We start from the raw sequence: 22,928 nt of genomic DNA on the forward strand, positions 1-22,928 counted from the left end.
TGCACAGCAGCAAATACAAATTAATGCACTATTGGGGTATATACTATAGCACTTCATAATGCTACGCATGAGCCAATATAAGGAAGTGGTATTGAACAATAATAGTTTTCAATAGAATGTTTGAGGTGTCATGAGTTTGTTGTGTTGTCTTAAAAGTGCACAGAAGTGTGTAAACTTGTGATTAAATAATATCACAATTTGGCACTATAAAATTTTTCTTATTGCACCAGTTAGCTGTTCCAGTGTTGTCAAATTGTATTCATGTGATATTCTTATGAAGTAGGAAGGAAGTGCTCAGTCATGTATGATCACTGACTAATTATCATGGCTAATGTAGTGTGTAATATAGACCTATCCTTTGATCTGATCTTTACTATAAGTTCATCACATGATGTAGTTTCTCAGAACCACACTTCTATATTGCTTCACTGCTACTATAGCATCACAGCATGCACGATACACACATCAAATGTCAGGAATATCAATGTCATGTTATAGATATGATTGCAGCAAGAGTATATAATGGGGAGGGATACCATATTGTGAGTGAAGGCAAAACTTTTGATCGTGAGAAATTCTGGGAGTAACTATATGTGTGTTTGCCACTGCAGGTATTTATAGCAAACATGGGCAGTTGCTTATGATAATCATGTCTCTCCTCCACTGTGCAGCTTCTAAATGTGTTGGAGGTTTAGCCTGCTAGTTGCTGTTTGCTGGATTTTCTCTATATGAGAGCGAGCTCAGTTATACTGATTTATGCTCATAACATGGCAACACTTGTAAGTGTCTGGGGCATGGCAAATTCACTTAGCACTAGTATATTTATTGCTACATGTTAGAACATCTAATGCTTTATGCTGTGCAGTGTAAAAGCACACACATTAAGTTATTGATCACCTCAGCTTGCTATCCGAAGCAGCTAATTTTCCTATGATTTGATTTGATTTAAACCATAATTGCATAAAATACAAATTTTGACAAGAATTTATTACACTATAATGTGATTTTGATGGAAAATTAATTCGGCAGGTTGTGGGAGTAAATATAAACAATGTACCCCAGGTCAATAACCAGGGAGTCTATCCTACCACTCCAATACTTGAGAACATGCATTTAGGCAGCTAAAATAGCAATGTGCAGATGGCCACTAACCAAATTTGAAAGATTTTACCTTCTACAGTGATATATATCTCTGTTCACTGTTTGTTTCATTACCTACTCTACAGCTCTTTTGGGACTACTATGGCAAGCCTGTGAAGCAGGTCAAAGATCTTGACTACATATATAGTCAGCTCAAAATGTAACTTTACAAGGGTTATGTACGTCAGTACAGGTCTCTTCAGCACATAGTATTTCAATGTAGTGTTTGTATTATTAGAATATTTCATGATGTTGGCATCATCATTGGGAGTTACATAACACACACAAAACATCACACTTACTGTATACACTACACCTTAATTGCTGTGCTGTAGCAACACATTACGTGTTATGCCTCCTACAATTCTGTGGTGTTGCCTATTATAGCCATCTGTTTAATGGCAAGTAAACAATCTTTTTAAACACTTGTTTATTCACAGTTATTACAGTAAACTATGGTGCACCATCATTATGGTGTGCCTACTCATCCATATGTAGTCAGTCATGATGGAATGCTGGCTATTTGTTTAGACTAAAAGCCAGCAGTGCAAATTTTATTTGGGGACTTGTGGGTAGTAAGGGTGGTTGATATTAGTAAGTGATGAGCTAACCAACAGTTGGGTGTGGTTGTCAGTGGAGCACTGTTCTTAGAAATTGTTTTCACAATGCTCACAGTGCATAGCTGACATCATCATTCAACCACTGGAAGGATACTGAAAGCCTGCAAATGCAGGAAGTCAGAATCTCACAACTCTGTTAAAAAAAATCCCAGGCCCAGTGGTGACCAGACAACTTGCAGTTAGGCAAGTGTCCATGCAGGATCCATTAAAGACTAAGGGGTAGAATAGGGATCCGTAAGAAGGCTAGCCTCAGTAAATGCAGCAAGAAAACATAAAGGTGTGCTCTTGTAACAACATAGTCAGTCAGTATGCATATAGATAGTGTTGTTTACCTGTAATGGGATATTGGGTATATTGCAGTTGTTTACCTTGTCACAGTATATCTGTTGTTTACCTTGTCATAGTATATTGCCAACAACATATGTGGTTTAGTGTTGTGGTATTGTTGAGTTATGGTACTGATAATTGGTGGGTGCAAATGTAGTTAACAATTACACTTATTGTTTCACTACTTTGTCTGTTGTGTGGGGGACTGGACAGCCAAAGAGTCTGTCTGGTCTCCAAATCACCTGCCAACTGTGCATTGTGCTTTTTCATTAATTACATGATCTCCACCTAATCCTTATAAGCCATGCACCAAGCATAAAATGTTGTATAGCTGTGACTTTTTTTTCTTGTAGTGTAATTCCAAGTACTGTGAGCTCCCAGTGGAGTGTAAAACATGTGGTAAGTGTTTATGTTGACATTTAAAATAATTGGTACCATTTTTGCTGTGTTTATATCACATATGTGGTTTCTTGTACATCAATTAAGTGTTATCATTTGTGACCCAAAATTTGATTATGTGGTGTAAGCTTGACAAGGACCAGTAAACAGTACACAGAGTTATGAAATGTTGAGAGAACTTTGCTGCACATGTAATGGTGTGTGGCTGGTGTGTGGCCAGAAAGGTCCACTAATATGTAGTGACTGTCTGTGAGCTACAATATCAGAAGGTTCATTGTTCATCATACTTAAGTCTGATAGTTCAAGCAAGTTGATGGTAAAATTTTATATTCTAGTTCTTGAATGTGTAATGGCCTGACATTGTTTGTATACATGAATGGCAATTTGGTTTGGCAACAAAACATGCTGTTAAAATATTTTATACAATGTAGTGACTAGATGCTGTACTATAAATATACAGGCTAATTCTGTTTTCTGATGATATTCCATTCAGTTTGTGACTGATGAAACTTAATTATATACCACAGACCTTATGTTCTTCTGTATTTTATTTGACTGCAGATTTTTTTTTACTTCACTGTAGGATTAACGCTGGTGTCAGCCCCACACCTGGCCAGGTCATATCATCACTTGTTTCCACTCAAGTGTTTCTCTGAAGTGTTTCTTACTGAAAGGTACCAAATTATCAGCTACATAAGTGGTGGTCATCACAAGGGTTACACTCCCTTCATTAGACACTGGCCATTATAATACTGTTTGGGCTCACCACTAGCAAGCTTCACTAGTAATGTTAAGTATCGGCAATTGACACTCCTGCTATTCAAAGATGGTGTGTATCACACTATAGACCTGTTAAAGACATGATCATGCCTTAGTGAATTCCAGTTCTCTAAACTAGTTGGTGTAAATAACTACAATGGAATACTGTGGATGGTGTTGAATTCCATGATAATCTTTCAATGATCAATATTCTGCACCTGTTTAAAGAATTTGGTGTCATTGTTGATCCATTAAATATACAATCAAAAAAACGTGGTATGCTACTAGCTAAGTAATCGCCAATGCCTTATATGTAACCCGGCCAGTTTAGGAATATTAAACTCACCAGACTAGTAAACATGCCAACCTAATTGTATAATATTTTTGGAACAAATATATAATTTGTTCACTGCATCATGCATGGATCCTGGCTGTTCTTTCACTGTAGGAGGAATTGCTGTGGATGTCATGTAATGCTGGAGAATCAGGTAAGGAGATGAAATGAGGTCAACACTGGTGTAATTTAAGATGCCTTTACTTTATTTCCTTGTACATTGTTTGAATTGTTTTATTTCTGGTTTAATTGTGGTGAAATCTCTTATGGTTTCAAAATCAAAGTGTTAATGAACTTGAGACTGCTTGACTCTATTTAATCTCTTTCTCTGCAGGCATATGAATGTGTCACCTGTAACCAGCTGTTTTGCATTGATTGTGACTTGTTCATACATGAAAAGCTCCACACCTGTCCAGGCTGTACTGCCTCACTAACAAGATTAGAAAATTAAAACATTTAGACAGTAAATCAGTCCATGATAACTTCATTTTATCTCAAGGTTCAAAGATGATCACAAGTTACTTCATTTTAATATATAGCTAATAGGCCATCTGTAAGTGGCAATATGTTGATACTTTATGTCATGTCATACAAGTTTAATCAGATTGACGGGAGCAAAAAGTCTCCACATGAGTGAACACCAAATGGTAATAGTGTAAATTTACTATGAGAAATGTAAAATTCTTACTTTGAGGTTGAACATTTTTGTTATAGTGAAATACTAGACAGTTTTGTGACATTTTCTTAGTATGTCACCAAAACTTTCACCTGAAGCTCTGTTGAAGATAATTAGAGGTTGACCATGTGTTAGAACTTCTGAATATTTATATGTGGTAAATTATAGAACCTTTTTGTGACCATAATCCAATCTTGAACATCAAAGAATGACCATATTCATTGATTGTTAGTGCTTATGTGGCCAGAGCACAAATTATTCATAACTCTATTATACTAACCAGTTGATGTCAGCAAATATATATCATTCACTTGTTTATGAAATAAGAATGGGTAATTACATATAGCCAGCATATGTTATTGTTGATTAAAACTGTGTTAAAAATAGCCATCCATCTGTGATGTGATGACCCTTACAATGAGAAAATCAATTGTAATATATTACAAGTGCATCTGTTTAAAAATCAACATTGCTATACAATACCATAGTTAATCACTGGTTGACTACCGGACCTTGGCTTATCAGAACATTTTACAAATGTACCTTCGGGAATTGTAGCTCTTCTTTTTCCCTGTCCTTTTCTTTTATGAAGACTACCAAAAGGATCCGACAAATTATTGTTCAAATGTGTAATAGTTGCTGGTGTGACTGTGGCTGCCGACTTTGGCGATTTCTTCATAGATTTCTGCTGCTGTTGCAGCTGTTGTTGTTTCTTTCCAATTCTACCTGCGCTAGACACTGCACTTAATGGAACAGCTGACATGGATCGAGAAACAGCTGACATTGAATGTTCTATACTAAGATTGTGCACTTTTTGATTCAAACCTCTAACTGAAGGACTAGGGAGGACTTCAGCCTCTGGTATTTCATCATAATCATTGTCCATATCAGTAATTGATTCATAAATATGCTCTAGTTCATATTCCAGATGCTTTCCAAATTCCTTCCTGTTCTTCTTCATGGTTGCTGGTCTTGTTAACTGTGAAGGTGTAGTTCCATTAGATGATGACCTAGTCAGGGCCCCACTCTGAGGTTTCTGTGAGGATCTAGAGTATCCTTTACTGTCATATTTACTACTCTTATGGCCACTACTAAACTTAATGTTCGATTTCTTCAAGTCCCAGGGTCTGGAGTAGTCACCTGAAATAACGGATGCCTGGGAGCCCAGGGTCTGTACACTGCCACTGATCTGGTGCATCCGTACAGCATCTATGTTTACAGGTTTGTTACGACGAATGTCAAACAATTTCTGGTTACTAAAGGGTGGTCTTTCTTCTACTATAGTTCTTGACGGTGACTGCGATAGTTCAAATGGAGTTGGTGGCAATGGCTTTGTCCGGTATGATGTCTTTGATGGTGACTTTGCGGTACTAGAGTCACCAGCATGTTTGTTGATCACTGAGTTCTTAACAGACCTATCTGAAGAATTTTGGGAGTTTTGTGAGTTGAAGTATTCTTCTTTTCCACCCCATGTTCCATACTCTGGTTGTGATGATGACTGTGGGCTAAGCAGAGCAGTACCGTAACCACTAGAGGCTGCAGTATATACCCCACTGTTCTTAACATACGTGGTGGACATCTTAGTTTCCAAATTAGAGTGCTGGTACTTGATAAAGCTGCTGGGTCGATACGTTGCATGACAAGTCCGATGTGTCTTCTTCTCCCGCGTCAGTAATACTTGCTCTGCAACTTGCATATCCACCACGGAGGCGGAGTCCCCCGGAATCTTTGCAAACATTAGATCACTTAGACCATCTTCTTCCAAGTCCGTTTCCTCAAAGTAACTTGAGTAGCCATCGCACTCTGGCAAGGCATCAAATCCACGAGGTAGAGAACTAATCGTGTCGAAGTACATTCCAAGTCTATAGGCACATCCAACAGCAGGGTGCCGTAGTTTCAACTCTTCCAGTTTCGCCTGAGTTACCTGTGTAAGCAATACACGATGTACATCAACGATAAAACAACACGACTAATAGCTATTTCAGCCCCACCATGTAGCAATTATTTTAGCTATACATCTACGGTCTTACTAACCGGTTTAGCCATTGGTGCCCTGCTAGTACTGGCCGGCATTGTGTTTCTCCTACGAAGGGCACACATTTCTACTAACCACTACTAAGAGGCAGCGATCGTCAACACTTTCTCTATGGCGGCACTACTCTTAAGAAGTAGCTAGCTGGAACACTATGGTGCTAAATAGCTACCCTTACAACGGTCAGACTATATAATTGCCTCTTAATGGAGGACACAAAACTGCTACTATTATACGGCCGTAAAGAAGGAGCGATGGTAATTAGACACCGTTCAATGCATAACTACCATCAGATCTCAATGAAAACACAACCAAATGGGCTACAATAATACTGTATTACTTACCACATTGTCAAATGCTACGTCGCAGGCCATATTTGCATGCTACTGATTTCAGCTGGCTGGACAGCAATGCCAAGCTAACTATACAAATGAGTGCACAGATAAGACAACAAACGATTATAAGCTTCCCAACTGAATCCGTATCACACTCACTAGTCGATGGAATCCGGTAGAGTTCCGTGTATGCGTGGGTGATTAACAATAACAATGAATTTTATTGACTTTGTAGTCACACGTGCCACAGACAAGGACAACAGTTAAGAGGTTCATAACACAGTCCACTTCTTGTCTTCTTGTCCAATAAGTGTTTCTTGTTGCCGATAGCTGCATACAGCCAGAAGGGGAGTAGCAAAGCAAAGTAAACTAGACAAAACAAAAAAATTGCTGTAAATGACTACATGAAAACTACACATTATGTAATCATACATTATCACCATGGCATGCACTCTAGTAAATACCTCTGATTTTTGTTGCCACAATTGCCCTAACAGCAATCTTACACTTATGAGGCTAAACTTTTGATCCTAACCAAGTTTATAACAACCCTTCATTACCCATAGCTATAGGAATTGTTCCATCTTAGGAAGACAGATATACATGGTCTAGTAAGGCCAGGTGAACTTGATTACTTGTTTCTCATCCCCACCTGCATCACTTTTTACCCTACTGCCTCAAATTTCATCACATGCACACGTATTTTGATGCTGAGAAGGCTGGCCATCATTTCACTACACAGAAAACGTATCTTACAGCTCAGCAAAGGCTGTAAAATGTAAGTATTAGCTTTTAGAAGGCCATAGCTAACCTTTACAGTGACAGATAGCCTACTGTTCCAGTGGTTTGAAGTATTTCCTCTAATAGTTAATGCACCCACACTTAATGATTTTAAAAATTTTCTCTACTTTATTGTATGATTATTAATTAGTTAATTATTATTGTATATAAGTTTTTGCTATGTAGTTGCAAATTTGTTAAATTCTTTTTGTACAGATCAGGCTTTACAGGCTCCTTGAGCCTTCTTTACCTGTAACACAAATACTAATAAAGAATAATGAAAAATGACCTCCCGCCCACACAAGAATCCCAAATTTTGTGGATGAGAAACAAGTAATCAAGTTTGCCTGACCTAACATGACATTAGCCCCCATACATGCTCAATATGTTCAGCAAATCGTTTCTCTGTAACTGGATACACTGAAATGTATTGCTATACATGATATACTATACCTGCCACAATCTTGGGGGCCTCTACCAGCGGTTATTTTTTAATATATCAACTAGACTATAAAGTGCACAATAGCTTCATGCAGAGTTCCTTCAGAATAGTAGTCATCTCCACATACTGTAAATGAAAACTGGTACCCCTAAATTGCTAGTGCCAAATGATCTGTGTGCTATTGAGGGGTTTCAGTGTAGATGATATAAGTCAGTGGTATTAACAATCAGAAGTCACATATTAACCTACACGGTCATTAGGATATACAGATCCTTTCATGTTTTAAGTCATCGTTCTGACATAAGGACATATACACACTCAGCAACTCCAGCTCACACCACCTGACGTTTCATACCCACCTTAATGTGTGACCTCATACTGCAACTATACTATAGCAGTGTTGTGTGGAACACAATACATTGTGTGCTTCAAGGACACACACAAGTTGTGTACATAACTGCACTATAAATGATATAGGTATTAGATTCCAACGTGGATCATAAGAATAACAAACTCTATCCCTAACTATGGAAACATCCTACACATTGAAGTGCTCAAGTAAACAAAAAATAAGTAAGCAAGCATATGTCTTGAACTATTCAATACCATAAAGATCACTCTATATGACTATTCCTTCAATTCATTGTAAGGCTACTAAGATGGTAAGTTGATATATTAGTGAACAGGAAAATGCTTCTATAACTGCATCTCTTATATAGGAAGCATTTCCTTTATGATCACCTATGTAACCACAATAGTATGTAAGTTATGATCCAATTTGATTCGATGATCAAATATCACTATCTTCAATGATCAAACTATCACATTTTGGTTAAAAATGAATTTCTTTTGTAACCCTATAGCAGTTGCCACTAAAGGATTGGGGTTTTACATTCTATAGTAAGTATGTAGCTTGGCTCAGTTATGGTCGCCACTCAAAATAGAGTGTTTAGAAAACTGAAGCCCACAGAAAATTGACTATCAAGAGCAGATAAGAACATTTATAAAAACATAAGTAAAGGAGACCAAATAAGGACAGGCATGATAGGGAACAAAGAATACCACAGCTATAACCTCCGACAGTCTTCAACCGCAAACACGTCAATGTGAATAACAAACACCATTACAAAAAGAGTCACCTCAATCATAACCGAAGATACCTTCAAGCCATCTCGAAATAGTATTTTTTCAGACCATGCTAGTCTAGATATCAAGTTTTATAAGGCTGCCTCGATTACAACAGTCTAGCCACAGACATGATGTATATTCAGCCAATGGGCCAATCAGTGAAATCAGATTTGGTGAATTACACCTGCAGACTATTTTGTGGTCACCCTCTCACAAACAAGCTATCATATGACCTGCTAAAGTATTAGCTCTTGATACAATGAAACTGATATGGAAGATATTAGATTAAGCTTATTTCCCAGCTGACTTATAACTGCCTTATTATAAACGAAATAAACATGTCAGTTTAGCTATCCAGACATGAATAGTGTTACAAGAAGTGATAACGTGTACAAATGATTTGTGTACACTACTACAAGTTAAGAAATGTGCACTGTGTTACATACATTGTATGCATGCTGGGGAAACGTGAAGCTGCACACAAGCACCTTCAGGAAAGTGAACAGTGCTGGTATTCATGAGTAAATTGCTGCCTGTTGAAAAGGCCTTGATGTCTTAAATAAACCTCAACTGTTTTAGGCTTCCTTAATTGAGAGGTGCACAACCTGGGTATATACCTGTATAACAGAAACTAAGGTGTGTGTGTGTGTGCGTGTGTGTATGACTGGCACTTGTACACGCACTATTATTGTGCAATGCATTGTGGGCATTGACAAATTTACATCATGATCTTTATCTTGATTCAATGTAATCATGCAAAACTGTGTGTTGTGTCTGTGCTGCTGATGTTGGCCTGCTGGGTAACCACCTGGTCTGGCTACCCCTGTCCCTGACCTATATATTCAGTAGTACCAGGAAGAGTCAGGAGATTCCCTTGAAGAAACAACAGCTAGGGCAATACATCATAGTACCATACATACACGTGAGCATTCTTTTTGTAAAAGTTCTTGAACCAGGTTAATAAATCGGGCCCTGCTATTGTCCTAGAATTTTGTCCATCCTCCTGGAGGTCCACTCACTGGGAGGGAGCTGTTAGACAGGAGAGCCAGCAAAGAAGTGTGTGCATACATAAGCTTGTCATGATATGTAAATTTGGAATCATATACCATATATGAATGCATGCATGCATCGATGTAAGCAGTGATATTGTAACTGTGTGTACTTCAAGCAATATTACCATCATGATTATCATCTACATATCCCTAGAGCACACCACCATGGGTCACTTGGCTTATACAGTAGCACCATGTAAGAACTAACAACTGAAAAAATGTGTACCATTATGGTCATGGTTATCATACAAACTGTCAAGTGGTCTATGATAACTACTGATTCCATGAAGAAGTTCTATGTTTGGTAAACCTAATATCAGTATGTCCAAAATGGTAACTTTAAAAAACTCAGGATACATGATACATTTGATGCCAGCCACTATCCACCCTTTCAAGCCAAGTGCAACAAAAATACCTACTTTAGTGATATACATGTATTGACATTCTTGAACGTGTAAGCAGCATGGTTCCTAGTAGTATTGACACTGTCCTATTACGTTGTCAGATTTCCAAGTATTTGGCTGTGTACGACATAGTAATGCCTTGCTAAGGGCACCCTTGAATCTGCCATCACACACACACACACACACACACACACACACACACACACATACACACACACACACACACACAATACATGGAATTGAGATATAAAGGCCCAAATTCCTTTGAGATATGCTGTCATCCAGTGTCCAATCAATACCAGAATGGGAGTACACATGCTTAAAATTTCCTCCATTCCTTTACAAAGAGGCCGCATAGCTTTTTACACTACAGGCAGTGTACTGATGTTCACCCTACAGTTTCTCCCCAACTTAGAAACTGCATACCAATGAAGTGAGGTATGACCAGAGAGAAATAAACAAACGTTCACAAATGTGTAGAATTGTAATGAAATTCAAAAGATAAACAGTTGTGTCTGTACGAGACTTGAAGTCTAAGTGCCACCAATCATAAAGAGACAAAACTTGGAACAAGTCGTCCATGCTAAATATTTACCCAGCACCTCCACTGTACTGTTAACACTGCAACAGATACAGTACAATTCCTAGATACAGTACAATTCCTACACACAATGTAGAAAAATTCCTGACACCATGTAGCGATTATTGTACTATGATACTACTAAATTTAGTAACATTTACATGTACAAGTTCGATAATTACTACTAATACGTTTTGCATTAGACAGTAGCTGGTGTATGGAGTTTATGAATGTTGATATAGTACAGGAATGAGTGGGTAAATGTATTTGCCAACTACCCCCTAACAGGGTTTAGGATAGCATGTACATTTCATGATGCCATATATAGAGGGAAATTATCATCATTCATCAACACCAGAAAAGTGTGGTAAAACCCTACTGTAAGACATTCTTTGTAAAGTAAAAATTCTACAGCTAATCTTCCAAATTTGTCCACTGTCAAGCTTTCTTTCTTGACAGCAGTGGTATTTGATTCTAATCTACAGAGTTTATGTTTATTGCATTGGCTTATGCTTAACAAGTGGTTAAATACGTGTGTTTTCTATTTCAATTTGACTTGGTTAGTTCTCGTTTGTTCTTTATACCTTATTTTACTGTGCTACAATGTAGAAATTTGTTCAGTGGTACACTTCATTAGCTAACTGGTGGGAGAATGTGCCTTTTAAGGATGAACTTCATTTGTGGCATGACACTTGTCACACTATAACACTTCGGGAGTGATAGTTCACAAAAAAAAGAAACTGGATACCAAATATACAATTGCGTGTTGATCGGAACATAAGCTAGGGATCAGATGAGGATCTGGTGGCGTTGTCAGTCTGTCTACGCAATATGATATGTACACAACATTCACACATCTTAATATACATAACGTCTCATGTTTATGTCGGCACAGTAGTTAGCTAAAACTTTAGAAGAGCGCAAATGGAGTTTCCTACCAGATTGTCTTTTGCACACACCTACAGTACTTTTGGGAAGAAAGAAGGACCACAACATAAACAAGACTGTAAAGTCAAAGGCATCATGGTTCTAGAGTAATTAGCTAAGAATGAACAAGCTAGTAGTAACCATGCATGTATTAAATGATGTAATATACATTATGTAGGTTGTAGAAACTACCACACACTTACAAATTTAAAGGAATGTAAACTGCGTACATCTCATAGTTACTTGAAAATGTAGGTAGAGCCTGACTATAGCATTTTTTTTGCATATATACAATCCTGTACATTAATTTCCTTGCAGTAGTATACAACACTTTTATGGTATTACAGAAACATCGCTATGATTCTCTGGCTGAAATGTCTATTACATGTAAAGTGTCTGAAAGAAGACCCACACTGCACATCTCTAGTAAGGAAGCATGCACCTGTGATATAACCTAGGTGCTTCCTGTCTGGCTGAGATAAATAATGTTATTATGTGTTACTACACTGAGTACAAATTGTAGTGTGGTCAAACATATGAAAATAATGAAGCACTGTTGTACAACATCCCCAAGCTCTGTGTCGTAGGCGAAGGATGGGCTGGAATATTGTAGGACAGTTAAAACCAATAGTACTGTTTTCTGAAACAAAGTCACCATTATGCCTCTAGCAAGCACTTTTACTTTTTATATACGAACCTGGTAGAAACATACAATACTGCGTAGCAAGCCCTTACTTGTTCTTACTATTACAACAATGTACTAGAGAAGCCTTTTAGTCTTGTCACAGTGCAATCCACAAGACTTGACCTAGGCTTGTTTCCTGTATACTTATATAGCCCACTGGAGCCAGAGTGCAATTACCGAGATCGACATGCCCATACTGTACCCTGCACCTTACAGATGGTCTGTGTGTATGTGTGTGTGTGTGTGTGTGTGTGTGTGTGTGTGTGTGTGTGTGTGTGTGTGTGTGTGTGTGTGTGTGTGTGTGTGTGTGTTTGTGTGAGTGGAGGTAGGAGAATTAATAAGTGCAACAATAAAACCTTTTAAAAAACAAAATACATTCCACCAAGGTGTTTATAAGTTACAGTTGAAAGAGATAGACATTACTTACCAGTAGAGCAAAGTGATAAAATGGTGAAGGTCCAAGTGACATAATAGAGGGCAGTTGTTGTGTCAACCTGTAACACAAAACATGTTATTCTCCACATCCCATTGGCTGGGTGTAACACAGTCGTAACAACACAACAGAAAGCAATTAGTTTTCTGTGATAACAAACGTCTGCACTGTAAGTGTGACTTTTCCACCACGAGCCAACTTGAATGGAACACTCCCAGTACAGGTTTATGTGTGGTTGCCCTATCATGCTATAAATATGATTACCACCAACCACAGCACATAACTCAAGAATGTCATGATTGGCTGCTAGGGGAAACCAGTTGGTGAACACTACGCTTTTGTCACTATTTTTGTGCTATATGAATATCCCTCTTGTATGCACCAATTATGTTGATGTTTACATAAGTAGACACTCCATAGCACAAGTGTACACGTACACATACAGTGTACACATGTGTTCACACTACACTCATGCATGCATGCATGCACACACACACACACACACACACACACACACACACACACACACACACACACACACACACACACACACACACACACACACACACACACACAACTATACACCACACATACACGCGCACACATACACAAGCAAGCACGCACATATACACCACACACATATACACTACTACACACACACACACACACACACACACACACATTGACACACTACATAATTACTACTCACAATTTATCACACTACACCACTACATATGGTGAATATGGGAAAGTAGTGAGCTAATAGAATGATATTAAACCACAACATCTCTTGTATAAATTCACTACAGTGTTGTCATGGCTTCTTTATAATTGCCTAAGGACATAAAAATAACTGTGGCAAAAAAATAACACAATTTCTATAATCACTGAGGTTTAATGGTCTCTTTAGGGAGTTTCACAACCAAAGCTGGCTGATAAGGCGACTGATTGAACATATGTCAGTGGGCTCACTACAGTTAGATCCTATACCTCTGTGGTAAGGGGTTCACAAGTTATGTCATAAGTGGTGCAAACATATGGGGGAAGTTGTCTTATAATTTTTTTACTGTACAGTGGCTGGTGTCGGGCTGCCAGCAGAGACTGATCTTCCTTGTGAAAAGAGGAAGTACGTTGGACATTGGAGCAAAAATTATTGATGAGTAATACTTCTTGTATGTTGCAATCTTGTTGCATTTCACTACTATGATCACTTTTGTTGTGAACACAACTCAAAGTACAGGAAGTGCGTGTGTCCCACACAGCTTCTTTTTTTGCAGGTGCTTCCAATGTGACTGACAAACTGTTACATGTGAAAAACAGTCTAGCTACTGGGACTTTACACCACATGGTTTACAGTATATTGATAGGCAGATGTGCAACTGTGCACACACAAACACCATACAGGCACATACACTGATACATGTAATGCACAGACAGACACAGACACACTCTCACTCACTTACTCACATATACACAAATCACAGATACCATGCATACATACACATACATACATACATACATACATACATACATACATACATACATACATACATACATACATACATACATACATACATACATACATACATACATACATACATACATACATACATACATACATACATACATACATACATACATACATACATACATACATACATACATATATACATACCACATACTTAAAAGCACCCTCATACACACAACACAACATTCACAATACACTGAGACAATACAAAGACAACAGAACATAGACAACACATATACTTACACAATCAGCAGCCTGGGAGATGAAGTAGAGAATAATAAACTGGATGACAAAACAGGCTGCACCAAATGAATGGAAGCAAATCTTCACCACCAACACAACAGGTTCCATGGTCACCAAGACAAAAGTGAAACCTGATAAACAACAGCTGCAGTTAAGTCAGTATTGCATAATTTAATTAGCACCACTGTATTCAGCTGAAGGCTGCTCAACCCACAAATACGTAACAGCTGGTACTGTTTTAACACAACTAATCTACTCAGGAAATCTACTCAGGAGTACTACAGGCCACCCTGTGTTATATCAGCTGTGCTGACTTACACAGTAAATAATCAGTCAATATATTGTGAACCACAGGTAGTTACCACCTTTGGTAATTTAATTCATGGAAGAACCTCTTAGCCCAGAATTTAGCAAGGATATTCATACCTTTTGAAGTAAGGTATAACTGTTTCTTAGAGACACAGTGAACTGTGCTATTGTCAGAGGCATAGCTAAGGGGGGGCAAGGGGGGGCATTTGCCCCCCCCATCACTAGCTAAATGATTTTTTTTTAAACCTTCGTCACAAGTTTACCAGTATTAAACTGACACGCAAATGACCGTAAATTATGTACACTACTACACGGTATCACCAGGGGTTGCTAGTGAATGTGCACACACAACATTCAATTCGCTCTTGAATCCATCGAACGAAAATATTAGAGACATACTTCTATATTTAGCCTAGATTACTCGCGTGATAGAACATTTTTGAATCTAAAAAGAGTGACCCGCTTCTCCGCGGCAGGAGTCACAACTCACAAGTGACAAAGGAGACCAGATGACGCTACGAACCTACTGCCTACGAGGTGATAAAGTGTTAGCTAAATAAATGTAGCTACCAAGTTTATTTTATCGAGTCAATCACACTGGACCTTTGTACGTACGGCAGTGCAGTCTGTTTTTACTTTGTCAGTCAGTCAGGTGGATCAGTCAAGCTTACAAGTTCTGATAGCAAGACAGGTGGGATTTCGTGCAATACATGGCATTTGAATTTCGCCGAGTGAAGTGAGTGAATACGTCATCCTGTCAGCAGAGTGCTAGGACTGCAGCACAGGCTGTGGCTATCGTAAAGTAACTTGTATTTGCACTAAAGTATTAACTCTACTGGACTGTGGATGAATTTGTTGGAGTACAGTTGTGGCACGTGCGAAGATGCTCGACAAATATAGCTACCTCGATTGGAAGCAGTCAGTACTGAAGTAGTTACGTAGCTAGTTATTTAGGTTGTAATAATACAACACCGTATGTTGGCTAGCCCACCATTGGGTCATTAGCCGTTTTTGCAATCATGAATGATTTTGAGTGTTTTGTGGGAGCATGCCTGCCCCTCCATCACCTTCTGGCTAGCTACGCCCCTGGCTATTGTCACAGCTATGCATTACTCAACCACCTATGCATTAGCTCAGGATGGTAGTACACATCAAGCAAACTTGTGTCTCACAAGCCAGCCAGTTTTTCATGCAAATCCATGGGTAAGTAAATAACTGCCTGGTAACTGTTGCCAGCCTTTTTTGTTGGTACTACAAAATTCTGGTAGATTCATTCAAAATAAGTTGGCACATAATTGTATCACCACTTGGAAAACTGCTGCTAAGAATAAACTACCATTTCTACCGGGAGAGAACATCAAGATGTTCCGCCTACCAAGCAAAGGCCACCAGGAAGTTTTTGCCCTCCAATACAAAAAATTAACCAGCTTGCTAGCAAGACTAGTGGGGTTCTTGCATCTTGCGATTTATATGCATAGCAGATTTATATTGCATAGTATGACAGATGCACCAACAAAAATTAAATATACAGAAATTTTTGATGGAAGAAATAATTGCCAAATCATTAGGCACCTTTAAAAATGGGTATTTAGATATTGATTTCTTTCATCAAAGGTATTGAAGTGTGGATTCATTAATTTTTCCTTTCATCAAAATTTCCTGTATTTGTTTGACAGAGAGGAGCATTTGAAGGGTTTAGCCTACTACCATAATTTTCCGGTTCATTGTCAAATCAAAAACTCGCACACGCGCATATTCAAATCTTCTTGTCAATATTTAGGCAGATAACTGCACTAGTTAGAGATTCCGCTGGGATATTCAGTTGATTTACGATAGTTAACCACTCGCCCTTTGATTAGAAGCGTCTCCTACGATGTTTAGAGCATATTTGAATCATGTGCAACGTTGCTGGTGAGCATGCACCAAATTTATTTTTGACAACGAACCGGAAAATTACGGTTGACTGCCATAACTAGTAAATTAATCACCAAATTAATTAATTAATTCTAGAAATTTATTTCACAGTATTCGTCGAAAACTAGCAGCATGTAGGAAAAACTCTAATAAAACAGTCACCATGGTAGCAGCCAACTAACAACACATAACAAGCACACATACATCACACGAGTAGGGAGAGGCCAACTAGACAAGAGTGTAATGTATATGCAGTATTCTTAAGTAGTCATGACATATCTTTATACGACACTTTGGTTGCTTCTTAAGACATAAAATAGACGCAAAATTGAGTAATACCTTAGCAATCACCCCTTGTCCTCCTTCAGATTACTACAATATTGCCCCCATAGTGGGATATAACTACTAAGAAGCCACATAAAAATTCAAGACCTATCCTTAGTCTTAAGTACTCAAAAATGTTTTAATTATTCAAATTGTGCTGCACCCTTAGTTACAGTACCACAGTGCAGTTTATTCAAATGGTTAAGTATTCAAAGGGTCTATGTTTTATTTCAATTGTATCTGCATATGCACAGATGCTACTGGTAATTGCTTTGTTGCTTTCATGTGAGGTTGAAATGCATTAGGTTGGAAGCACAGCAGCAGCAGCAGCAGCAGCAGCAGCAGCAGCAGCAGCAGCAGCAGCAGCAGCAGCAGCAGCAGCAGCAGCAGCAGCAGCAGCAGCAGCAGCAGCAGCAGCAGCAGCAGCAGCAGCAGCAGCAGCAGCAGCAGCAGCAGCAGCAGCAGCAGCAGCAGCAGCAGCAGCAGCAGCAGCAGCAGCAGCAGCAGCAGCAGCAGCAGCAGCAGCAGCAGCAGCAGCAGCAGCAGCAGCAGCAGCAGCAGCAGCAGCAGCAGCAGCAGCAGCAGCAGCAGCAGCAGCAGCAGCAGCAGCAGCAGCAGCAGCAGCAGCAGCAGGAGCTAGTAGTAACAACAGCAATACCAGTCTGCTACAGTGCATCTGTAGACATTGTGTTTGATATAATTGAGTATAGTGCATTTTTTTGCATGCAGCTTTTATAATACATTAACAGACATGTTCACACACACACTTACCTATTGCAATGATCGATATCACGATGGTGAATACATTAAGGCTGTACAGTGGCTGAGAACAGTAGATCTCATAAGAGTCTGGTCTATTGTACCAAGATACCAACTGAATACTTTTAGGAAATTTAAAACTTACAAGATAGCAACATACAGCAATGGAGTTAGGGTCGACAGTGACAGGAAACCCACCATCAACAATCTGTAAGACAGAGTAACAGTTATTCTATTCATAAACTATGAAATGTAACCGATTACAGAGGGGGAAAGGCCTCCGGCCCTCTAAAATCTTTGGCTACATATACGACCACGCCCACACACGAAACACTCACAAAACAATTCTGGTCATTCGGTGAGGCGGGAACCAACGTGCCACGTGATAGGAAGTATGTGCCCAGAAATACTGTAACATTTTATTCGTTCACATAACAACGGTAGAAGGTGTCAAATCCTCGCAAATCCCCTTACAGCTTATAAACAAACTCTAACATTTTCGTACAGTTTTCATCACGTGCGAAAAATACCTAGGATGCGAACTAGGATGTGTTTGTGTGCCGTGTGGACTGTACTACTTCTATCCTGTGCCCTAACTTGCGGCGTCACTCATTGGAAGTTAGAGAAAGATGGAATTGTTGCTATGTCAGAGCCTAGGGTATTTACAGGCGATACAGACGACGTGGCCGCCTCAACAACAGAAATAAGTAAACACAACCATGAGACAATATTTTCATTGTTAGAACGTCGCTTCATGTCATCTTCACAAAACTGTGCTGCGTCAAATTCGATGTGTCAACAGCAGTGCACGTGAGTATAAATATATCATTCTGCAATATTTTATACCACGTATTCAGTAGGTGTAGAAAGTTGACAGACGTGGCGGAAACTGATGACCTGGCTTGTAAGGAACATGCTAATGAGACTGCATATGACTTTTTGGAGGGTGTTGCCATGAGACGACGCCATAAAGCTTACCCAGAACCAGAAGTTGCTATGATATTTAAAAAGGAGCCAACTGACAATTCTATCGATCTTACAGAAGTAGAAGTTTCTTTACAGAAGGCTATTAAACAGGTAATTAGTGTATTACTAGTAAGTGGTATTAAATTGTGTATTTGAAATATTCTATAGACTCCGAACTCTACAGGGGTGTACAATCAGATTGGAAATTATTGGAGAATCAAAGGAAATACGTACTTAGCAATTGAGTGTTTTAGAAAAGCGTTATCCATTTCACCCAGCAATGCTGACGTGTTGCTGAACCTTGCCAGAGTGCTATTCAATCTACGCTACTTGCAAGATGCCATTTTCCTTACTAAGCACTCACTTGATGTGAAACCTGTAGGACAGACTGGTTGGTTGCAGCACTTCACCCTCGGAGAAGTATACAAGTCCAATGGAGAATATGACAAGGCCACTGAACACTTTAAGAAAGTTTTAGAGCTTAATCCTCCCTTTCATCCCGCTGAGGTCAATCTCAGGGAGTTGGGAATGATGCAAGAAAGCTCAGTGAATATCTACACTGTACTAATAATTCTCTGTCTCATAGGCCTTGTACTGGCCATCATTCACAGCATGGTTAGCCATTCTATCCAAGACAAAGGAAAAAGACGCTCTGCCTAATAATCCGAAGTTGCCACGTGTGGTGTAATGTACATTTTGATTTTGTATTCTAACATGCCAATGAAATACTCTAATTGAACGTTCACCGTGCTAAATTAATAGAATACATCATGGATTACGAGTCAATATCTCTCGTCAAACCTGAAGCGCTAGTTTATAATATACCGCCTCGTCAGTCGATTAAAGTAGTTAGGTATGATAGTTAATTTAGCACTGGAAGTTTGTCATCGATTTCATTACTTTCAGAGCAGCCGATTGGAACTTGGCAGAACCAGACTGGGTGGGACGACTGAAAGTGGTAGCTAAGGGCGAGAATTGTTTCATCAAGCTCGAAGACAAGAATACAGGTTAGCCGTAACTGCATGCACCATTGATTGGAGTCCATTGGGAAACGATTTAGCCACCCTTTCGTAATAGGTGAATTATTCGCGATATGCCCTGTGCGGTCTTTTCCCGGCACAGACGTGGAGCCTGTGTCAGATTCCAGTAGATATTTTGTGCTTAAGTTGGAAGATACATCAGGTGATGCACTAGGGGTGGGGCTAACTGCTTTGCAGCATTAACTGTATGTTTTCTGCAGGTCAACATGCATTTGTTGGCATGGGATTCTCTGACAGAGGTGACGCATTTGATTTTAATGTTGCACTTCAGGATCATTTCAAGTTAGTTGACAGAAATTAGTGTGTTATTATGAAGTATTAAATTCTAACAGATGGGTCAAACAGAGCAAAGAGATTGTCAAGGAGCAGCAAAACCCTGCACCTGCCAAAGACTATAGCTTGAAACAAGGTGAAAAAATCAAGATCAACATCGGTGCACTGAAGGTGATTTGTTTATCTTTACTTAAAAACATGTCCTTAAATGGAGCATTTTATATGGTGTCCTTTTGTGTGTTAATATTATTTTAGTATCAGTGTGTTGCCAAATAGGGTAGCAGCTCCGGTCAGACTACAAAACCTGTCAACACTGGAGGTGGTCAGCCATTTTGTTAGTTACCATTGTTACTAGTATCACTGTGTTACAGGAGCAGGTTTGGGTTTGTTACCACCACCTCCATCAAGTGGAGTAGCACATGTGCAACCCATCATACCTCCGTCTCAGCCTGTCATGCCTGCATCACAACCGACAACATTTGCACCATCCAACACATCTAACGATGACTGGGGTGATTTCTTTTCATCAAGGTAAGAGGATCTTGCGTGTACATTAAATGTGTTGACTTGTATTGCTGAAAGTGAAAATTGAACAGTGTGTATTGTCACTAAACTTTGTGTAAACTGCTTTGTCAGAGTCCTGTGTGCACAACACACACTTTGACAACTTAAAACATGGATGAAATAATAGATCAGTATATGATCCACTGAATACAAAAAAAAAAAAAACTGTGCACGATGCAGTATTTTTAAGTGCATACTGTAAGTTGGGTTAACAGGGTTCAGACATGTAAGGGTAAGTCACTACTTCTCAGATCCCACGGTAAGTACAGCAATAAAAAGTGAAGCAAGAGATGAATGATGGTAGCTATGTGGAAAATCCTACATTGGCATAATTCCAAGGTAGGGATTTTTCCCACATAGCTACCATATTTTTTTTTATTGCCGGAACCCCACTTCCACTTTTAAAAAATTTAATTGCACCTTTTGTTACAGCATAGCTATGATATACACATGTAGCTGTGACTGCTTTATTAGAGTATCTTGATATCCCTGTTGAGCTACACAATACATTAAGGGGTATGATTCAGTGTCATGTACCATAACTCATGGATGGAATTACACTCATTTGTCGTATTGCATCACCCACTAAAAATGTTTCAAAGTTTTTTCAATCAAATGTCTGACACTTCATTCAAAATTTTTACCATGCATTTCTTATGGGGAAGCCGTAAAACACACAGTCTGTTATGACCAAAATATTTGCCTATTGAAGACATTAAAGTGAACAGTGTTTTGCCAAGAAGCTATTCTGGTAGTATCCGTAATAGGATGTACAGTGGAACCTCTCTAATCTGACACCTGCGAATCCAGAGAATCCTCTCTAATCTGACCAAAATGTCATTTACCAATACTTTTATAAGAAAGCAACCTCTGTAATTTGAAACCTATGTACTCCGTAATCTGACACAAAATTTGATTCCCTAGACTTGGAAATACATTCTTTTCAACCTTTGTAATCGGACAAAGAATAATAGCAGCATTAAAAAAACAATCACAGAAAATAATTTTTAAGCAACCAAAGCATTTAATTGGTTGACAATAATAGAAAAAAAAAGTTGTAATATTTGCAAATTCTAAAATTAATTCATGTTAAAAACATTGTGTGATCTGTTTTACCTGTAATTTACTGCATAATCCGAGTGATATTGTATGTACAATGTCGGGTTACAGAGGTGACTTGATAATCCAACAACCTCCTTAATCCAGCAAAATTTATGGCTCCCATTGAGCATTGGATTGAGAGGATTGACTGTATGTATATATCAATACACAGATTTGTAGTCACAGAATTGTAACTGCTGGTGGCTACTTTGCAAAAAATCTTCCTCACACATAAAAGCATTCTATGATAGAAATGCCAGTTCCATTAGTTTTCAAGTCGTAGACAATGAATGTTACATAGACAATGTTAGTGTTGTTATGCAGTTCTCCTTTTATCTCTAGAACTGACACAAAGCCATCAGGAAACACAGGAGGTGGGAGCAGTAGTGGTAATACATCTTCTAGCAGTGGTGGTGGTGGTGGTGGTTGGGTACAGTTTTAACTGGCCATCTGTTAGGGACACGCTATTTCATAGCGTATATTTTATAGACTGTGCACATGTAATGTATGCACTCCACGTGTCATGAAATCTCTTGGAATGTAATTAAGTGTCATTATATACCACTACCAGTGTTGGGGCAATTACTTTTTAAAGTAACTAGTTACATATTACTTGTAACTAAACTATTTAGTTACAGTTACATATTACCCATAAAATAAAGTAACTATAATAATATCAAGAGTTAATAATAGTACCTACTATTATTAACTCTTGATAATATTATAATTTATTACTTTGTGTCCACAGCCTTAAGCTGTCATGTGTGAAACTACCACCTTATCATGTGACATAATTATGTTGTTGGACAATGTGTAAATTTCGGGTTATAAGTAAGATGTTGGTTTTGTAATGG

The 22,928-nt window shown here is 38.6% G+C and overlaps 5 protein-coding genes across 9 annotated transcripts in view; 3 read left to right on the forward strand and 2 right to left on the reverse strand.

Moving 5' to 3' along the window:
- Positions 1-4,207, forward strand: part of LOC136243588 (general transcription factor IIH subunit 2-like protein) — a 29,605-nt gene extending 25,398 nt beyond the window's left edge. For all 3 annotated transcript variants that reach the window (XM_066035120.1, XM_066035121.1, XM_066035123.1), the window contains 4 exons: positions 2,441-2,486; positions 3,070-3,160; positions 3,694-3,733; positions 3,914-4,207. In XM_066035120.1, the coding sequence (XP_065891192.1) occupies positions 2,441-2,486; positions 3,070-3,160; positions 3,694-3,733; positions 3,914-4,030 (294 nt within the window). In that variant the 3' untranslated portion in view covers positions 4,031-4,207. The remainder of the gene's footprint in view (positions 1-2,440; positions 2,487-3,069; positions 3,161-3,693; positions 3,734-3,913) is intronic.
- Positions 4,208-4,538: 331 nt separating this feature from the next.
- Positions 4,539-6,775, reverse strand: LOC136243587 (uncharacterized). Of its 2 annotated transcripts, none has more exons than XM_066035119.1 (2): positions 6,632-6,775; positions 4,539-6,179 (listed from the first exon to the last, which is right to left on the reverse strand). In XM_066035119.1, exons 1-2 carry the CDS (start codon positions 6,659-6,661, stop codon positions 4,728-4,730), a joined length of 1,482 nt encoding a protein of 493 aa, XP_065891191.1. In that variant the 5' UTR covers positions 6,662-6,775; the 3' UTR covers positions 4,539-4,727. The 2 variants fall into 2 exon arrangements, with proteins under 2 accessions (XP_065891191.1, XP_065891190.1); XM_066035118.1 differs by lacking the exon at positions 6,632-6,775 and adding an exon at positions 6,290-6,625.
- A 48-nt stretch (positions 6,776-6,823) lies between these two features.
- On the reverse strand, positions 6,824-18,656 carry LOC136243591 (uncharacterized). The gene is made up of 6 exons (XM_066035127.1): positions 18,469-18,656; positions 18,276-18,338; positions 18,143-18,225; positions 14,825-14,955; positions 13,048-13,114; positions 6,824-6,991 (listed from the first exon to the last, which is right to left on the reverse strand). Exons 1-6 carry the CDS (start codon positions 18,546-18,548, stop codon positions 6,858-6,860), a joined length of 558 nt encoding a protein of 185 aa, XP_065891199.1. The 5' UTR covers positions 18,549-18,656; the 3' UTR covers positions 6,824-6,857.
- Positions 18,613-19,841, forward strand: LOC136243589 (tetratricopeptide repeat protein 17-like). 2 transcript variants are annotated; one of them, XM_066035125.1, is made up of 3 exons: positions 18,613-18,940; positions 18,991-19,207; positions 19,265-19,841. In XM_066035125.1, exons 1-3 carry the CDS (start codon positions 18,666-18,668, stop codon positions 19,754-19,756), a joined length of 984 nt encoding a protein of 327 aa, XP_065891197.1. In that variant the 5' UTR covers positions 18,613-18,665; the 3' UTR covers positions 19,757-19,841. The 2 variants fall into 2 exon arrangements, with proteins under 2 accessions (XP_065891197.1, XP_065891196.1); XM_066035124.1 differs by having other exon boundaries at positions 18,614-18,940; positions 18,988-19,207.
- On the forward strand, positions 19,810-22,638 carry LOC136243590 (adaptin ear-binding coat-associated protein 2-like). The gene is made up of 8 exons (XM_066035126.1): positions 19,810-19,949; positions 20,003-20,103; positions 20,174-20,278; positions 20,337-20,418; positions 20,469-20,580; positions 20,686-20,728; positions 20,781-20,940; positions 22,417-22,638. Exons 1-8 carry the CDS (start codon positions 19,867-19,869, stop codon positions 22,514-22,516), a joined length of 786 nt encoding a protein of 261 aa, XP_065891198.1. The 5' UTR covers positions 19,810-19,866; the 3' UTR covers positions 22,517-22,638.
- The last annotated feature ends 290 nt before the right edge of the window (positions 22,639-22,928 follow it).

The sequence above is a fragment of the Dysidea avara genome, chromosome 13, assembly GCF_963678975.1.
Source record: "Dysidea avara chromosome 13, odDysAvar1.4, whole genome shotgun sequence".
Classification (NCBI taxonomy): Eukaryota; Metazoa; Porifera; class Demospongiae; order Dictyoceratida; family Dysideidae; genus Dysidea; species Dysidea avara.